General features: G+C 40.1%; 2 protein-coding genes across 1 annotated transcript; both read left to right on the forward strand.

The window, feature by feature from the left end:
• Nucleotides 1-19,182, forward strand: part of LOC306997088 (uncharacterized protein) — an 82,821-nt gene that overhangs the window by 26,662 nt on the left and 36,977 nt on the right.
• On the forward strand, nt 14,252-15,578 carry LOC306997117 (uncharacterized protein). The gene has a single exon (XM_079610231.1). The coding sequence runs from the start codon at nt 14,510-14,512 to the stop codon at nt 15,431-15,433; it is 924 nt and encodes a 307-aa protein (XP_079466357.1). The 5' UTR covers nt 14,252-14,509; the 3' UTR covers nt 15,434-15,578.

The following is a 19,182-nucleotide window of genomic DNA, read 5'->3' on the forward strand; positions in this document are numbered from 1 at the left end:
ACACGCACACACACAGTCAGTCAGTCAGACAGACACACACAATCACAGTTAAACACACACACACACAGACAGACACAAACAGTTAAAAACACACACACACACACACAGTCAGTCAGACAGACACACAGTCACAGTTCCGCACACGCACACACACAGTCAGTCAGACAGGCACACAGTCACAGACTAGTTAAACACACACACACTTTGTGGTCGTCGGGGAAAAAAGCAGTCTGTAGGCACTTGCTCTTCATTGTGAAAACAGTCGCTATGAAATGGACAGTTAGGCTCATGTAAATTGTTCGGCTGGACCATAAATCCGTAGTTGCTGAAAAATAATCCGCTTGCTACACTTCTGCCTCGACTACAGTGCGCACTTTCTTGTACATAGCTGGCAGTGCAACGTATGAAAAATAGTTGCGGGATGGTATTGAGTAGCGTTTGTCCAATGTATGGATCATCTTTTTAAATCCGTCACGTTCTACGTTGTATATCGGAACCATATCTTTTGCTTGATGGTAAGCAATGGCTTCTGTTATTTCCTTACTCTTACTGGAGTTATGTGGGTATGGCGTCGCATTGTGCAAGGTGTCCGTAATAGATGTCTGCATTTTTGGACGACTTTCGGACCTCTTGCCTTGTAACGTTACGACTAGGGGTGGTTAATCTGTCTGATTTCCCGATTCGATTACGATTATTGAAGTCCCGATTCGATTACAGTCGATTTTCGATTATTAACGATTCTCGATTCTCGATTATTGATTTTCCATTTCACAACAGTAAATTCACTACAGTAAAAATCACAACAATAACAAATTATAACAAACTTCAACATATTCTGAATCTCTATTAACATAAAATACGGATGTCCACGCATCACATGTTACAGCTATCCTACCCGCTTTCTTCAGTGATTCCATGACTTCAGTTTTGGTCTTGTTGTAGAGTGTGGGGATCGCTGTGTCTGTAAAATATCTCCGAGATGGGACGTTGTATCTCGGCTCCAAAGTGTGCAACATAGCGCGAAAGCCCTGGTTCTCAACGACTGGATGCAAATCCTTGGCAATAAAAGTTGCGATTGATTGTGTAATGCGCTTTTCCCTTTCCGAGCCGGGTGGAAGCTTTGACAATATTGTTTCCACGCTTCAGAGTTCCGTCTGTTGCGTTCCGTCAATATTACGTTATTAAATCGAAGTCATTTAAAAATTAAATCATGAACAGGGTGAATCGAGATCGCGATTTTATAACGATTTATCGTGCAGGCCTAGTTGCTGTGCGAGTAAACCTCACTCCTCTGATCTCAATAGGCGCTCTAGCGACAGACGCTAGAGGCTGCAGTCTTTAGCCTCCTTGTTAGAACGCCTGACTCTCATGCCGGAGACCCGGGTTCGAGACCCGCACGGAGCGGGGTGAGAAGGACCCGGGTGGAGGGGTTACACTCACACCCACACAAGAACGGCTGTGACAATGACGCATACCAGGTGGCCTGAACTTCGGCTTAAATAGGCCAGGGATGGCTGCCGATAGGCTGTCACACCCATCACTCAGGCGACAACCACAAATAATAGGGCGTGATCTAACCCGCCCTGCCACAATCTACCCCTAGCTCTTGCATCGTCGCCCTGACAATGGACCAACTCCCACTACAGCCAAGAAATGACCTAGTGCCGGGGCCTAAAGAGGGCAGAGACAGAATTAGACACAGAGTGACACCGTAATTAAAATCATTTACAGGGGACGATGAATATGGTTCACCGTACTTAAAATCATCTTACATGTGCCATTATATAAACAGAACCTCATGCCTGTATAACAAAACTAGGAGCTTCAAGGGTTAATGACAGACCGAAAACAGCAGAGCCATATTATCCAATCCCAAATAACCAATATAAGTAATTAAAGGCCCCTAAACAGCCTGCTGCTACAACCACTGGCACGACTAAAGTCTGTCCAGGCCCCATAGTTCAAAAGTTTACGAATACAACTCTCAGTAACAGTAGATACCATAGAGCTAGTGTCGACCACGCATGGTACTTGAAATTCACCCATCCATATGACAAGATGGGGACATGACAACCCTAAACGGGACATAAAAAATAAAGATAAAAAAAAACGAATCGGTTACTGATTTGCTCTTATCATCCGATCGTGGTTGTATCTCTCTATTAGTATTACTTGATCTTAGTGCTTGATAAACGACTTCCACAAAACTAACGTCACAGAATTAAAGTTAATTTCACTATATGTTTGTTTTATCTGAATCTCACAGTTTATTTTAATTATTGGATCTGTAGAAACTGTTTACTCACAAAATCACACAGTCAGTGAAATGGACATTTTATTTGTTGTTATTGTACATACATCTGTTGATGTAATAACAAGCTTTATGTAACTAAAAAAACAAAAGTAAAAAAAAACCTAATCAAACTCAAAGATTTGTTTCATATATTAACAAATAACTGATTTGTTTCCAGTATCTTTAATTCACGAGTTCACACTCACAAATAAATCAGATGGAATAAATGGTATGCATATTTGGCGTGCTGTCCGAGGAGAGGGCTCCGGGCTCGGTATTCGGCCCGAACCCAGAGTACTCCCCCGTATTGCTGGTTTAGGAAGTAACCAGGCGAGTGTGAGGAGACGGGGTGGTGGAGGGATGCTGAAAAACTGTCGAGGAACGTTGGTGAGTCGAATGAGTATGTATATAGGTCTCCACTCATGCTGATTGGACAGAAATGTTAATTACTGATTGTTGACAGCAGCTGGTTGGAATGATGTGATAATTGGATCAATTATTTGAACGTGCTCCTCCCGAACTTTGTTTATAAAACATCATATTTGGGAACTTCTTTGAGTAAGCTTTCAATCAAAATAATTTTCAATCATTTTCTTGTTCTCCAGCATAAAAAACACAAATCTTTTGGCATTTCGCAGCCACACTAGTCTATAAGTTAACTAACTACATATTTACTTTATGTGAATCAAACAAAACTTTGCTCGCTGTGACAGAAAATGCTTTTTGATATGATTCAGACTATTTGATTGTGTGAAACACAAGTTCAGTCATACGTCTTCTCTCCAGTATGAAGTTGCTCGTGTGATTTCAGGGTTCCAGACTGAGTGAAACTCTTGTCACAATATGAGCACTTGTAAGGTTTTTCTCCAGTATGAATTCGTTGATGAAGTTTCAGATAACTAGATGTAGTAAAGCTCTTCCCACAGTCAAAGCACAAATAATCTCTCACTTCATTATGTGTTTTCTGGTGCAGTTTAAAGTGATCCAGTCGTGAAAAACTCTTCCCACAAACGGAGCACACATAAGGCTTCTCGTCTGAATGAACTTTCAGGTGTGTTTTTAGATTTGATGATGAAATAAAATCTTTCCCACACTGATCACAGTTAAATGGCTTTTCTCCAGAGTGACAGAGAAGATGAACACTGAGACCTGATGAATGAGGAAAACTCTTTCCACACTGAGTACAGTAGTACGGTTTCTCTCCAGTGTGAAGTCGCTCGTGTGATTTCAGGTTTCCAGACCGAGTGAAACTCTTGTCACAATATAAGCACTTGTAAGGTTTTTCTCCAGTATGAATTCTTTGGTGCAGTTTCAGATGATCCTCTCTAGTAAACCTCTTCCCACAGTCAAAGCACATATAATCTCTCACTCCATTATGTGTTTTCTGGTGCAGTTTAAAACTGTTCAGCCTTGAAAAACTCTTTCCACAGAGAGAACACACAAATGGCTTCTCATTCGAATGAACTTTCAGGTGATCTTTTAGACTTGATGATGAAATAAAATCTTTACCACACTGATCACAGTTAAATGGCTTTTCTCCAGAGTGAATGTGCAGATGACGACTGAGAGTTGATGCATGAGAAAAACTCTTTCCACACTGAGTGCATGGATACGGTTTCTCTCCAGTGTGAATTCTCATGTGTTGGTTAAGGCTTCCTTTCCGTGAGAAACTCTTTCCACACTGAGTGCAGGTGTGCAGCTTTTTGGCTCTTGTTCTTTGAATTGTAAAGTTACGATGTTCCTCCTCTTCATTCAGTTCTTGTCTTTGCTCTTTCACTCTCACCTGGTCTAAAATACACAGAAATACAGTTAGAATCAGTTCAAGTGAACCCTTATTTAATAGCAGACAGCAACAGAGATCAGATCTTTCATTAATTGTTAATATAAAATATGTTTGACAACTGCTATATACAACTTTTGATCATTTGGATGTATTTCTCTATCATTTATCATCCATATACTGCTTTTACATAACCAAATCAGTCAACAATGAAGAATCAAGAATGGACACCAACCTATTTGTTCCTCAGTATCTTCATGTTTTATTCTGGATGGTTCTGGATCCCTCATGTCTTCAATCTCCTCTGTAATAAACTCCATCTTTAACAGTCACACAGATTTCAGCTGCTACTCCTGGAGTTTGTCCTTCTCTTGTAGGATGATGGGAATATTGCCAGTATTTATTGGTGAATTGTTGTGGGAGGAGCTTCACTGCAGGTGTGAACTGTGATCACTGTGTTTTTATCCAATCTGCATTTAAAAAGTACAGAGCCATCATGTTTAACTGCTGCTGAAAAACCTCTTTGTCTCCAAAAGTTCCCTGTTTTCAGCTCATTCATTATAGTGATGTCTGAGATCTTCTGTAAATTGGCACATTAAGCTCATTTTATTGGTGTCAAGAGGCCGAAACAAACTACAGCATCATCACATTTAACTTCAGTTCTTGTCTTTACTCTTTCACTTCCATCGGGTCTGAAACCTATCAAAACATGAAGTTGTTAGAATGAGTTCAAGGATGATTAATTTGAATTTTTAAGTGAACCCTGATTTAATAACAGAAAACAAGTGAGATCTGCTGATCAAATATTATATTTTTGATGTACCAAAGGTTAGTTGTCATCCTCGTTAATAGTCAAAATGTGAACGACAACTGCTGTACAAGATTATGATATATAAGTGCATTTATATTCCTAGATTTGCTTATTTTTCACAGCCATTATGATTGGCATCTAACAATATATTAAGCATTTGAACTAATAAAATAAAAAATAATAAAATCAGCCATGATTTTTTTAACGTTGAAAATTATGTTTTGTGTAGAAGGTAACTATAGAATTAAACAAGATAATCTGGTTATTCAGATAATAGGCTAAATGGTTTGTCTTTAAACTTTCATACAAATCAAAATTACACACCAGCGAAATTAGTCAAAAAATGTCTTGTAAATATATAGCAGATTTCACGCAGCAACACAAATGAACCACATCTGCAGTTTATTGACAGAGGACAGACAATAAACTCACACACACCTTCAGATTCACTGTCTTTCAGCTGAAGGATGCATGAGGAAATACACATTAATTATCGTCCTCCCTAACAATAACTGCTATCTAATACACAGGTCACAGATATGGCTAAAAACATACATTAACATCAAAATAAATGCTAAACCCATTTAAACGATATTTCCACAGAATTTCCATTAATTTAAGTCCAAAAATACATCAAACTGTTGTCAGAAAAACACATACATAACCTTATTCCGGTTTTATGGCACTTCCATAATATAAACTCAAAACTTCACTTAATTGTAACTGTATTGTAATTGTTCACTTAATTGTAATTTCTTTCTGCCCTATACCCTCTGCATTCCAAGAAAACATGCTCTACTGTCTCAGGACTCCCACATTCACACAAGCCAGAAACATGCTTTCCTACAATGCACAGAGAATAATTTAACCCACAGTGCCCCAACCTCAATCTACACATTTTAACTGAGTCCCTGCAAAATAAAATGTTACATGAACATCTTTTCCTAACTCTAGGTTGAATAGAAAAGTAGTGTCTACCCCAAATTCCTTTTCCCACCCTCTCTGCCATTCTTTTATTAAACCCTCTTTAATTCTTTCTCTCAGTTCCACTCTCCCTAATAATACATGGACATCTACTTCTCTTCCTGAGCTCTCCTTTGCAATGCTATCCACCCGCTCATTCCCCTCACCCCAGCGTGTCCAGGGACCCAGCAAAAACTGATGTTACAAGTAAAACTAATTCTAAAAAACAATCAAAATGTCATTGACAATGTCAGGGCGAGCTTTAGATTTTCATACTTTTAAAATTTCTAAAGCAGCTGCAGAATCAGAGCAGATAATTACTTCTCTAGGTTTTACATCCTCAATCCACCATAGAGCCCACAAATTTGCCATTAATTCAGCAGTTAGAACCGAGCTTCCATTAGAGATACGCCGACCAATTTCCAACCCTAGCTACTCCACATACACCCCAGCTCTCCCACTAACTGGATCTCTAGATCCATCTGTAAAAACAATCATTGTGCTCTCACTAATTGAATTAAGATATTCCTCTATTTTTGGTCCCACCTCCCACTTATTTTGTCCCGAAGAAAAGCAAGATTAATACTCAGTTCAGGCATCACCCAATAGGGCATAGGTAACCAACTTGTGTGCTCTACAATTACATCCCTGATCCATACTCATCTTCCCTGCCCACTGATTTATTATGACAAAAAAAGTATTGTATCTATTAGCTCCAGCAACCTCTTGCAACAGACACCTTGCTGGGAAGGTATGATTACACCCACTAAGTTTTACCCAGTACTGTAACCCTAACTTAATGCGTCTTAACCATAAGGGCATTTCTCCAATTTCAATGAGCAGGGCAGGGACTGGGGAAGTTCTGAAGGCCCCACAGCAAAGCCTCAAAGCCCTTGCCTGCACCACATCTAACCTAGCCAAAACAGTTCTGGAAGCAGATCCATACACAAAGCACCCATAATCAAGAGCAGATCTGATCATGGCCTGAAAAATTAGTAGCATCGTCTCCCTATTAGCCCCCACTCACACCCAGCCAAACTTCTCATTACATTCAAAACTTTTTCACACTTCAGCACAATTTTACCTACATGCACAGCCCAAGTCATACGCTCTTCAAACCAAACACCCAAAAATTTAAAAACATTTACCTTCTCCAATGGAGACCCATACATATATAGCCCCAGATTAGGTACCTTTCTTTTAAAACCAAATATCACATATTTAATTAAATTAAATTCAAATGTATTTGTATAGCGCATTTCACAATACATATTGTTTCAAAGCAGCTTTACAGAAAATGCATTTCTGAAATGTACATACAAAAATACAGTTAGTTAATCATAAATTTAGGGCATCACATATCGTAGGCATTTGGGTCGTCTCTTCACAGGCATCGAGTCGTCTCATCACAGGCGTTGGGGCATCTGAAGTCTCCATGAGAGGCTGGATACATAACTGGAGCTGACGAACTCTATTTGAGTTATCTCTGGACAGGCGTCCCGAGATAACAACAAAAAAGGCAGATGGGAAATAATTAGCGTATCTGCTGGTCATAATATGAATACATTTGATCTGATTTAACTGTAGTATAAAAGGTATGAGATGCATTATGTGAATGCTTGGCTAAAGAGATGCGTCTTTAGTCTAGTTTTAAACTGGGAGAGCGAGTCTGAGCCTCGGACAGTATCAGGAAGGCTATTCCAGAGTTTAGGAGCTAGATGTGAAAACGCCCTCCCTCCTTTAGTGGACTTAGATATCCTAGGTACGACCAGAAGCCTCGAATTTAGCGATCTTAAAGAGCGCGATGGATTATATGGCGATAGAAGATCTCTTAAATACACAGGAGCTAAACAATTTAGGGCTTTATAAGTCAGTAACAATACTTTGTAATTGATACGGAACTTAATGGGTAACCAGTGTAGAGATGATAAAATTGGTGTTATATGATCATATTTTCTTGACCTAGTAAGAACTCTAGCGGCTGCATTTTGGACTAACTGTAGCTTGTTTACGGAGGATGCAGGACAACCAGCTAATAAAGCATTACAGTAATCTAGTCTCGAGGTCATGAATGCATGAACTAACTTTTCTGCATCAGAAACAGAGAGCATGTTACGTAGCTTAGCAATGTTTCTAAGGTGGAAAAAGGCTGTTCTTGTGACATTTGAAATATGATTTTCAAAAGACAAGTTGCGGCCTAGTATAACACCCAGATCTTTTACTGTAGAGGATAAAGTAGCAGGACGTCCTTCTAGATTAAGGTTGTATTGTAAGAGGTTTTGTGGGCAGTTTTTTGGACCAATCAGTAATACCTCCGTTTTATCTGAATTTAATAGAAGAAAATTACACGTCATCCAATATTTTATATCTTCAACACACTCTGTCATTTTAGATAATTTAGTGTTATCATCTGGTCTTGATGAAATATATAATTGAGTGTCATCAGCATAACAGTGGAAACCTATTCCATGTTTTCTTATAATATTACCAAGTGGCAGCATATAAATTGAGAATAGCAGAGGGCCTAATACAGATCCTTGCGGCACTCCATAATTTACTGATGTTATCTTTGATTTTCCCCCATTTAAATGGACAAATTGGTAACGGTCTGATAGGTACGATCTAAACCAGCTTAATGCCAGTCCCTGAACACCAGTGTAATTTTGAAGTCGATCTAAGAGAATTTTATGATCTATAGTGTCGAACGCAGCACTAAGATTGAGTAAAACTAGTATTGAGATGCAGCCTTGGTCAGAAGCTAAAAGTAAATCATTTGTAATTTTAACGAGTGCAGTTTCTGTGCTATGATGTAGCCTGAATCCTGACTGAAATTTTTCATAGATATTGTTTTCTTGCAAGAAAGAGCACAATTGAGCGGACACAACTTTTTCTAGTATTTTAGACATAAATGGAAGATTTGAAATGGGTCTGTAATTTGCTAGGTTATTTGGATCTAATTGTGATTTCTTAACAAAAGGTTTTATAACTGCCAGCTTGAACGTTTTTGGAACGTGACCTAAAGATAGAGACGAGTTAATAATATTGAGAAGAGGCTCTTCCACTACAGGTAACACTTCTTTCAGTAGTTTACTGGGTATTGGATCTAATAAACATGTTGTTGGTTTAGATGCAGTGATAAGTTTATTTAGCTCTTCCTGTCCTATAGTTGTAAAGCGCTGTAGTTGTTGAGGGGCAATAATTGAGGCTGAATCATAAGACGCTGTCAAAGATTGTACATTTACAATTGTGTTTCTGATGCTTTCTTTTTTCTCAGTGAAGAAATTCATGAAATCATTATTACTAAGATGTAACGGAATGTTTTGGTCAGGTGACGTCTGTTTATTTGTTAGTCTAGCCACTGTGTTAAATAAAAACCTTGGATTATTTTGGTTATTTTCTATTAGTTTGCGGAGATGCTCAGCCCTGGCTGCTTTTAGAGCCTTTTTATAACGTGACATACTGTCTTTCCACGCAATTCTAAAGACCTCTAAGTTAGTTTGTTTCCATTTGCGCTCTAAGTTATGAGTTTCTCTCTTGATAACATGCGTAGGACTGTTGTATCATGGTGCTTTAGTTTTCTCTCTAACCTTTTTTAATCTAATTGGTGCAACAATTTCTATTTCTGAATTTCTAGTTCACCTGTTAGTTTGGGTTCACTGAGGAGCTGAGATAGATCAGGTAAGCTATTCAAGAATCTATCTACAGTGGTTGGAAGGATTGTTCTGCCTGGTCGATAACGTGGCGCAATATGACACATTTCAGCCGTACGTAGTATACAAGTTACCATGTAATGATCAGTGACATCATCACTTTGCGGTATAATATCTATATCGGTTGGATCGATTCCATATGATATAATTAAATCTAGAGTATGATTAAGACGATGAGTGGGACCACTAATGTTTTGCTTGACCCCAAAGGAGTTTAGTAAATCTGTGAACGCAGCCCCTAATGCATCATTTGTGTTATCAACGTGTATGTTAAAATCTCCAACAATTATTGCCTTATCAACATTGACTAATAGATCTGAGAGAAAATCTGCAAACTCTTTTAGGAAATCCGCATAGGCCCCTGGAGGTCTATATACGGTAGCCAGGGCTAGAGATAATAGGGATTTCTTTCTTACATCTAAAAGCGTCACATTTAGCACAAGTACTTCAAACGAATTAAACCTGTGACCTGTTTTCTGAGTAACATTAAGAATATCTCTATAGATTGTTGCAACACCGCCGCCACGACCAATCAGACGGGGCTCATGCTTATAACAGTATCCTGGTGGAGTAGACTCATTAAGACCAAAATAATCATTCGATTTAAGCCAGGTTTCAGTAAGGCAAAGTACATTGAAGCTATTATCTGTGACCATTTCATTTACAATAACCGCCTTATGTGTAAGCGATCTAATGTTTAGAAGACCTAGCTTTAGACATTGTTTTTGTTCACTAATATTGAGATTTTCTGGTTTAATCACAATTAGATTTTTCTTAGATCCTGCAGTAGTTTTATTGTTTGGCCTCACTAAACGAGGAATAGACACAGTTTCTATATAGTGTTCTACACTGGTACTTATATTACTTAATTTGGGACAGCAAAGAATGTGATTTGGACTTTGACTTACTAGTCATATGGTGTGTAACGTCTTGGAGATGTTGTCCGACGGAACAGCCGCTCCGATTCTGCTGGGGTGCAGGCCATCAGCACGGTAGAGCCTAGGTCGCTCCCAAAACAGATTCCAATTATTTACAAAGAGCAGTCTCTGTTCATTACACCATGACATTAACCATTCATTTAGTGCAAACAATCTACTGAACCTTTCTTGTCCTTGTCGGTACGTGGGAAGCGGTCCAGACACGACGATCTTTGCTTCAGGCGATGTTCTGCGTACCGTCTCGATCAGGCTCCTGTAGTCCCTCTTCAGAACCTCCGTCTGCCGCAGCCTGATGTCGTTCACCCCCGCGTGCAGCACGACAGCTCCGACGCGCTCGTCACCGTTCAGGATCTTGGGGACCTGCGCAGCGACATCGAGAACACGAGCACCAGGAAAGCAGTGAGTGCGCACCATACCTTTACCTGAGGTAGCGCGGACATGCCGGACCATGGAACTGGCGATGATCACAGCGTCGTCGCGAAGGGGGGAGAAGCGGTTGCGGGTGGAGATCTCGAAGACCGGGAGGGGCGGAGAGGTCCTTGCTCTGGTCCTGGCTCGCGTCTTCCGTTGTGGAATCATCCAGGGTCCATGGTGCTGTGTCGGTGCCGGAGTGAATGAAACCAGGGATGCTCGGGTCCTGTGCAGAGAAACATACCGCAGCTCGGCCTGCCTCCCCAGCAGATCACGGATCTGCTTCTCCACGGACTCCAGCTCCAGCCGCACCGAATGCAGCTCAAACGTGTCCTCACCTGCACTCAGAGGTAGACTCACATCCGATATATTTGCCATTATGACAGATGAACAATAAATTAGCAGTGATACTACCAATATCACTACTAATTTATGACTTAAAAATCATGGATAGAACCCGTATCCTTTCAGTGATACGAGTGTAAATAAGACGATCGATAGGTGAGACCACGCGGGCAATGCTAGCGGGCTAACGTTTAAAGATAGTAACGGAAGTTCGGAAAGTTGGATATAACTAGTGATATCAAAGCAATCTGATTCAATCTTTTTTATAAAGAGTAGTATCGGAGATATGTTCACACGCTGGAAAGATAAATCTAGGATTTATGAATCAATTCGACGGAGCTCCAAACACAAACAACGCGCTCAGTCGCGACGCATGCGCATAGACTGTCTATGGAACAGTTAGTCTATGGAACACTAACCAATAATGACGTACATCTGTACAATAACTCTACATTAACAACAAATAAAATGACAATTTCACTGACAATGTGTGATTTTGTGAGTAAAAGGTTTCTACAGATCCAATAATTAAAATAAATGAGATTCAGATAAAGCAAACGTATAGTGAAATATCCTTTAGTTCTGTGACGTTAGTTTTGTGGAAGTTGTTTTTGAGTTGTAACTTTCTGACTTGTCATTTAGCTGTCAGTGTAAGGCAGTTCTTAGTAAAACAATAAAAACGTCCTGTGGCCTGTTGCACAAAGCCGGTTTCAGTTGCTAACAGGTAAAGTTCGAGATTAGTTTGAGCAAACTCTGGCTTTTTCAGGCTCAATAAAGTGGATTGGTTTTTAGTTGTGTTCATCACCATGGTAACTTGCGCTACACGGCTAACCTGTCCTCCGGAGCAGGTTTTATTCTGGGTTAGAGATCGCTGACCAAAACTGGACCAATCAGTGCAGTGACATGAATCTGATACAATAAAGCCACTCCCCCTGTATCTCTCACTCCAAATCAAAACGGTTTATAGTGTGAATCAAACTTTAGAGACCAAATTGTGCATCTTTTGCTGCTAATTCAGGGTCGGCCCGGCCACCTTGGTCACTGTGCCCCCTCACCTCTGGTCAGCACACCACCCTGCCTCTGAACGCGATTTCAGCCGCTGAGACTGTGCCCTCTTATTCCTGACATATTATAATTAACTACATATATATATATAATAATAATTTAAAAACTATTTTGTAAATTAATTTAGTTTTACCATGATTAAATCAGCTTTGCAACTTTTCACTCGCGACAGGCGATTAACTAAATTACATTACTAGCAGCTTGTATGTAGTTGGTTGATTATGACTGTACGTCATGACGTTCAGTATTTTTTTTCAGTCAGCAACTTCTAACGTTGTTTTTTGCTTGTTTACATTCAGGAAAATCATTACTTATTTGCTGTTGAATTAAGTTCTCCAGGCTTACCACTAAAATCCTTCCGTTCCTCACGAAAGCAGATGAGATCGCCCTCTTGCGATACTGAGTGGAGGCGCAAACATGGCAGGTTCATGACGCAGCAAAATTCAATAATATCCAAAGTCCAATAATATCCCCAAAACGTCCAAAAAGACTGTGAAAGTTCACCAAAGTCCAATATTTAAATTCGTAGAGCGTGTAATCCAAATGCCATCGTAGAATCTCAGCCACAATAGTTTGTTATTGTCCAGAAACAAATGGGTTCTTACTCGTCACAGAAGTCAAATGCAAATTTAATCAAACATATAAAAATATACAAAATTTGTGTTGGATCCTGTATCCTATGATATTAAACCTTTATCTTGTGTTACCTGAATCGTTTGAACACAAGTTTTGCGCAAACCAGTTCAAGTTCAATCTTCCGTCACAAAATGTGTGCGTAACCATTAAAGAAACAGAACAGATTTATACATTAAAAAAACATAGGAAATTACACTAAAAAATATAAATAGAGGAAATGTCAGAATTGCCTCTCAAAGAAAGTTACAAACAAAGTTACAAACATTATACTTTCAGTTATTACCTGCTAAATCCACTCTAAGCAAACAATAATAATTTACACAATATTGACATAAAATTGGCTCTTCATTTACATTTGTCCTCCTTGAACTCATTCTAACAACTTAATATGTTTTAATATGTATATGTCAGACTAGATGGAGGTGAAAGAGCAAAGACAAGAACTGAATTTAAAGGTGATGATGCTGTAGTTTGTTTCTGCCTCTTGACACCAATAAAATGAGCTTAATGTGCCAATTTACAGAAGATCTCAGACATCTCCATAATGAATGAGCTGAAAACAGGGAACTTTTGGAGACAAAGAGGCTTTTCAGCAGCAGTTAAACATGATGGCTCTGTACTTTTTACATGGAGATTGGGTAAAAACACAGTGATCACAGTTCACACCTGCAGTGAAGCCCCTCCCACAACAATTCACCAATAAATACTGGGAATATTCCCATCATCCTACAAGAGAAGGACAAACTCCAGGAGTAGCAGCTGAAATCTGTGTGACTGTTAAAGATGGAGTTTATTAAAGAGGAGATTGAAGACATGAGTGATCCAGAACCATCCAGAATAAAACATGAAGATACTGAGGAACAAATAGGTTGGTGTCCATTCTTAATTCTTCATTGTTGACTGCTTTGGTAGATGTGAATTAATAAGCAGTATATGGATGATACATGATAGAGAAATACATCCAAATGATCATAACGTTGTATAGCAGTTGTCAAACATATTTTTACTATATTAACAAGTGAATGACAGAACAAAAAGTGAAAGATCTGATCTCTGTTGCTTTCTGCTTTTAAATCAGGGTTCACTTGAACTAATTTTCTAACTGTATTTCTGTGTATTTTAGACCAGGTGAGAGTGAAAGAGCAAAGACAAGAACTGAATGAAGAGGAGGAGGAACATCGTAACTTTACAATTCAAAGAACAAAAGCCAAAAAGCTGCCCACCTGCACTCAGTGTGGAAAGAGTTTCACACGGAAAGGAACCCTTAACACACACATGAGAATTCACTCTGGAGAGAAACCGTATACATGCACTCAGTGTGGAAAGAGTTTTACTCAAGCATCACATCTCCGTCGTCATCTGCTCCGTCACTCTGGAGAAAAACTATTTAACTGTGATCAGTGTGGTAAAGATTTTATTTCTTCATCAGATCTAAAACAACACCTGAAAGTTCATTCAGGCGAGAAGCCTTATGTGTGTTCTCTCTGTGGAAAGAGTTTTTCAAGGCTGGACAGTTTTAAACTGCACCAGAAAACACACAATGAAGTGAGAGATCATATGTGCTTTGACTGTGGGAAGAGCTTTACTAGAGCTGGTGATCTGAAACAGCATCAACAAATTCATACTGGAGAAAAACCTTACAAGTGTTCATATTGTGACAAGAGTTTCTCTCGGTTTGGAAACCTGAAATCACACGAGCGACTTCATACTGGAGAGAAGCCGTACGAATGCACTCAGTGTGGAAAGAGTTTCACTGATTCTAGATCTCAGAAAACACATGAGCGAGTTCACACTGGAGAGAAACCGTATACATGCCCTCAGTGTGGAAAGAGTTTTTCTCATGCATCAGGTCTCCGTGTTCATCTGCGCATTCACTCTGGAGAAAAGCCATTTAACTGTGATCAGTGTGGTAAAGATTTTATTTCATCATCAAGTCTAAAACAACACTTGAAAGTTCATTCAGACGAGAAGCCTTATGTGTGTTCTCTCTGTGGAAAGAGTTTTTCAAGGCTGGATCAATTTAAACTGCACCAGAAAACACATAATGAAGTGAGAGATTATATGTGCTTTGACTGTGGGAAGAGCTTTACTAGAGCTGGTGATCTGAAACTGCATCAACGAATTCATGCTGGAGAAAAACCTTACAAGTGCTCATATTGTGACAAGAGTTTCGCTCATTCTGGACATCTGAAATCACACGAGCGACTTCACACTGGAGAGAAACCGTATCACTGTACTCAGTGTGGAAAGAGTTTTACTGATTCTGGATCTCTGAAATCACACAAGCGAGTTCATACTGGAGAAAAACCTTACAAGTGCTCATATTGTGACAAGAGTTTCACTCATTCTGGATCTCTGAAATCACACAAGCGAGTTCATACTGGAGAGAAGCCGTATCACTGTACTCAGTGTGGAAAGAGTTTCACACAATCATGTAATCTAGGGACTCATGTTAGAAAGCATTGTTCTGCATCACAGTGAGCAACGGTTTGTTTGGTTCACATAAAGTAAATGTGTAGTTAGTTAACTAATAAACTAGTGTTGCTGTGAATGCCACAAGATTTGTGTTTAATATGTTCGAGAACAAGAAAGAAAATTATTTCAATTAATGAATTAAATAATTAAACGCTTACTCAAAGAAATACCAAAATTAAAAGAGACTGCAAACAAATGTAGAAGAAAAAAAACAGTTATTTGTTAATATATGAAACAATTCACTGAATTTGATCAGTTTTTTTTTTTTTTACTTTTCTTGTAGTTACATAAAGCCTGTTATTACATAAACAGATGTATACACAATAACGACGTACATCTGTACAATAACTCTGTACAATAACAACAAATAAAATTACAATTTCACTGACAATGTGTGATTTTTTGAGTAAAAGGTTTCTACAGATCCAATAATTATTAAAGCTGCAAGCAGCCTTTCCGGGGCCAAGCCCTTCTGGATGTTTGGCTGGTTTGGATAGGCTACATGATTTTTAATTTATTTTTTACTAGGAATCTTTTGAACATTCCACAATTCACATGGTTTAATGCTTTGCTACACATCGGATTTGATTAAACAATATTCAAAGTTATAGCCTTTTGCTTTACTCAGCATTTGCTTTATACTCATACACTGTGGTTTGCTTAATTTTACAGAGAGTTATGAAAATGTACTCAAAATGAAGATTTTTTTATATAAATTTGCTGCATTTTATATTTATGGAGATCCTTTCTCAGATGCACATCATGTGCAGAACTGAAACAACTTTTCCACCACTTAAGGCCACAGTACCTCTTGCGGTCTGGGCATGTGTCACACGGGATTCGAAACCGAATACATGCCGTATACATGTGTATACTTTCGAGACACGTGGTTTATCAAATTGTGCCACTCAGAGGACGTAAATTTCAAAGCTGCAGAGGATAGGCTTCAGTGTAAGAATAAGCACACAAAATCATGTTAACGAGATTAGCATGCTAAGCTAGCTTAATGCCAATTAGTCTTATGGTTATCCTGATAGCTGAAGAGCCACATTAGAAAGAATGGCATCTGGTTAGCATGCTAACCAATTATTATGCTAAGCTAACTAGCATAAGGCAACAAACACAGGCTAAGTCAACTTCAGAGAGGAATATCTTGGGAACAGTGGCAACTTTCAAAAATCTGTTTGGTCATTTCTGTGCGGCTCGGTCCAAAGATGTAAAAAACAAATGTAGAAAAACAACAACAATCAGTTATTTGTTATTATATGAAACAATTCCCTGAATTTGATCAGTTTTTTTGTTTGTTTTTTACTTTTGTTGTAGTTCCATAAAGCCTGCTATTACATAAACTCTGAACTCCGAGCTCGGAACTGTAAGGGTGAGTCAGAGGCTTGGAGATCCATTTGCAGTATTTTATTCACACAAGTAATAAAGCAGAGGGAAGCAGACATAGTTTAAGGGACAATCCAAAACTCGTAACGAAACACAGGCGAAGGTCGAGGCAGGCAGCAAGGTTCACAGAACAGAGTCCAGGCGGGGATCAAAGAGACAGATAATAACTGGAGACAGGGAATAACGTTCTGTAATGTCAGCAGGGAAAAACAAGACTTCGCAAAGTAACAATGGGGGAGACAGTCCAGATAAAGGGACAGAAGAACCGAGCTGTGCGAAGCATCTCCAAGGCAGCAGGAACTAAAGGCAGAGGATAGCGATATTTAACTGTCACCTCATTTAGACCCCGAAAGTCAATGCAAGGCCGGAGACCACCGTCCTTTTTTTTTTACAAAAAAGAATCCAGCTGAAGCCAGGGAAGTGGAGGTAGTGATGAAGCCCTTGGACAGTTGCTCGTCGATGTAAGTTTTCATGGACTCCGTCTCAGGCTGAGATAGCGGGTAAACTCTCCCGCGAGGTGGTACTGCCCCAGGTAAGAGCTCAATGGCACAGTCGCCAGCTCGATGAGGAGGTAGTAGATCAGCTTCTCTCTCGCTGAATGCCAGGCTTAAATCATGATAAAGGGGCCTTGGACCTTGGACAGCGGGTGTGCAGTTTTTCTGACAAAAGGAAGACCACTGGGAAATCCCTCTCTCTGACCAGGAAATCTGTGGGTTGTGATTCTCCAACCAGGGAAATCCTAGAATTACAGGGTGTAGAGGTGAATTAATGGTGTAAAGCTGTATAGTTTCTGTGTGCTGCGAACCGATGTTAAGAGTGAGGGGTTGCGTGATGTACTGCACTCTTCCTGTCCCCAGGGGGCGCCCGTCCAGTGCTGCCACAGCCATATGATGCTCACAAGGAACAAGAGAAAGACGATGAGTTTTAGCAAAAAACTCCCTGCCGCTCCTGAATCAATTAAAGCGGTAGTGTTAACACTCTCTTCATTAGAATGCAAGGTAATCTCCAACACAAGTGAATTTAAAGTGGAAACATGAGGACTCACCGCAACAGAATCTGTGGATGTGGATCTCCTAGAAGGTCTCACTGGACAGGAAGCTCTCAAATGACCAGGTTCAGCGCAATACATGCATAGGTTATTCCGCCTCCTCCTCTCACGCTCGGCTGAAGAGATGTGTGTGAAGCCGATCTGCATAGGCTCGGGTTCTGTGCTGACAGAGGGATTAACAAAGAGGTTAGTTTTGTACGATGAGCGACGAGCCCGGATGAGGTGGTCGAGACGAATGGCGAGATCCATGATCTGATTTAAAGTCTTTCCATCATCGCGGCAGGCTAGCTCTCCCTGAAGCTACGAGATGAGACCCTTTCGGTACAGGAGCTTGAGAGGTTCCTCGGTCCAGTTCGTCTGAGCAGCGAGTGTCCGAAAAGTGAGAGTGTAGTCAGACGCGGTAGAGCTTCCTTGGCGTAACGAAAGAAGAAGTTCCCCCGGATCCCTTCCATCCGCTGGATGTTCGAACACCTCTCTGAAGTGCTTAACAAACACATCATAAGAGAAAGTAGAGAGCCGGCCTCCTGACCACATCGCTGTTGCCCACTCCAGCGCTTTTCCAGTGAGGAGCGAACACACAAAGGAGATACGGCTGTCGTCGGTGGTGTGCTCCCGTGACTGGTTAAAATAAATCTCACACTGCATCAGGAAACCTTTACAAGTGATAGGTGATCCATTGAATTTTTCGGGGTGTGACATTCTGAGATTGTTGGAAGAGGTACTCACAACAGGCTGAGGAAGAGCTGGCGCGGCAAGTGCAAGAGCTTGATTAGCGGCCATGATTGCTGGGATGAGTGCTTGAACGGATTTTACCAGTTCCTCAGTGAGATTAGTCAGTTTAACCAGTTGCTGGCGATGTGTGACCAGCTCCGATGCTTGCGATGAAACTTCGTGGGCTAGGCGGTGAAAATCTGCTGGATCCTTTGTTGGCGAAGTCTTCTGTAAGGGTGAGTCAGAGGCTTGGAGATCCATTTGCAGTATTTCATTCACACAAGTAATAAAGCAGAGGGAAGCATACATAGTTTAAGGGACAATCCAAAACTCGTAACGAAACACAGACGAAGGTTGAGGCAGAAAGCAAGGTTCACAGAACAGAGTCCAGACGGGGATCAAAGGGACAGATAATAACTAGAGACAGGGAATAACTCTCTGTAATGTCAGCAGGGCAAAACAAGACTTCACAAAGTAACAATGGGGGTTGTCCGTCCCCCCCCCCCCCCCACCCCCCTGGACAGCACGCCAAATACACATTAAACTTTACCCCCTCAAATTATATGTAAGTGTGAACTCGTGAACAACAAATAAAATGACAATT

This window comes from Phoxinus phoxinus (assembly GCF_949152265.1).
Source record: "Phoxinus phoxinus genome assembly, chromosome: 4".
NCBI classification, from domain to species: Eukaryota; Metazoa; Chordata; class Actinopteri; order Cypriniformes; family Leuciscidae; genus Phoxinus; species Phoxinus phoxinus.

What these genes read in the sequence shown, in the direction of transcription:
- LOC306997117 (XM_079610231.1), top strand. Translation starts at nt 14,510, where the DNA reads ATGTGCTTTGACTGTGGGAAGAGCTTTACTAGAGCTGGTGATCTGAAA.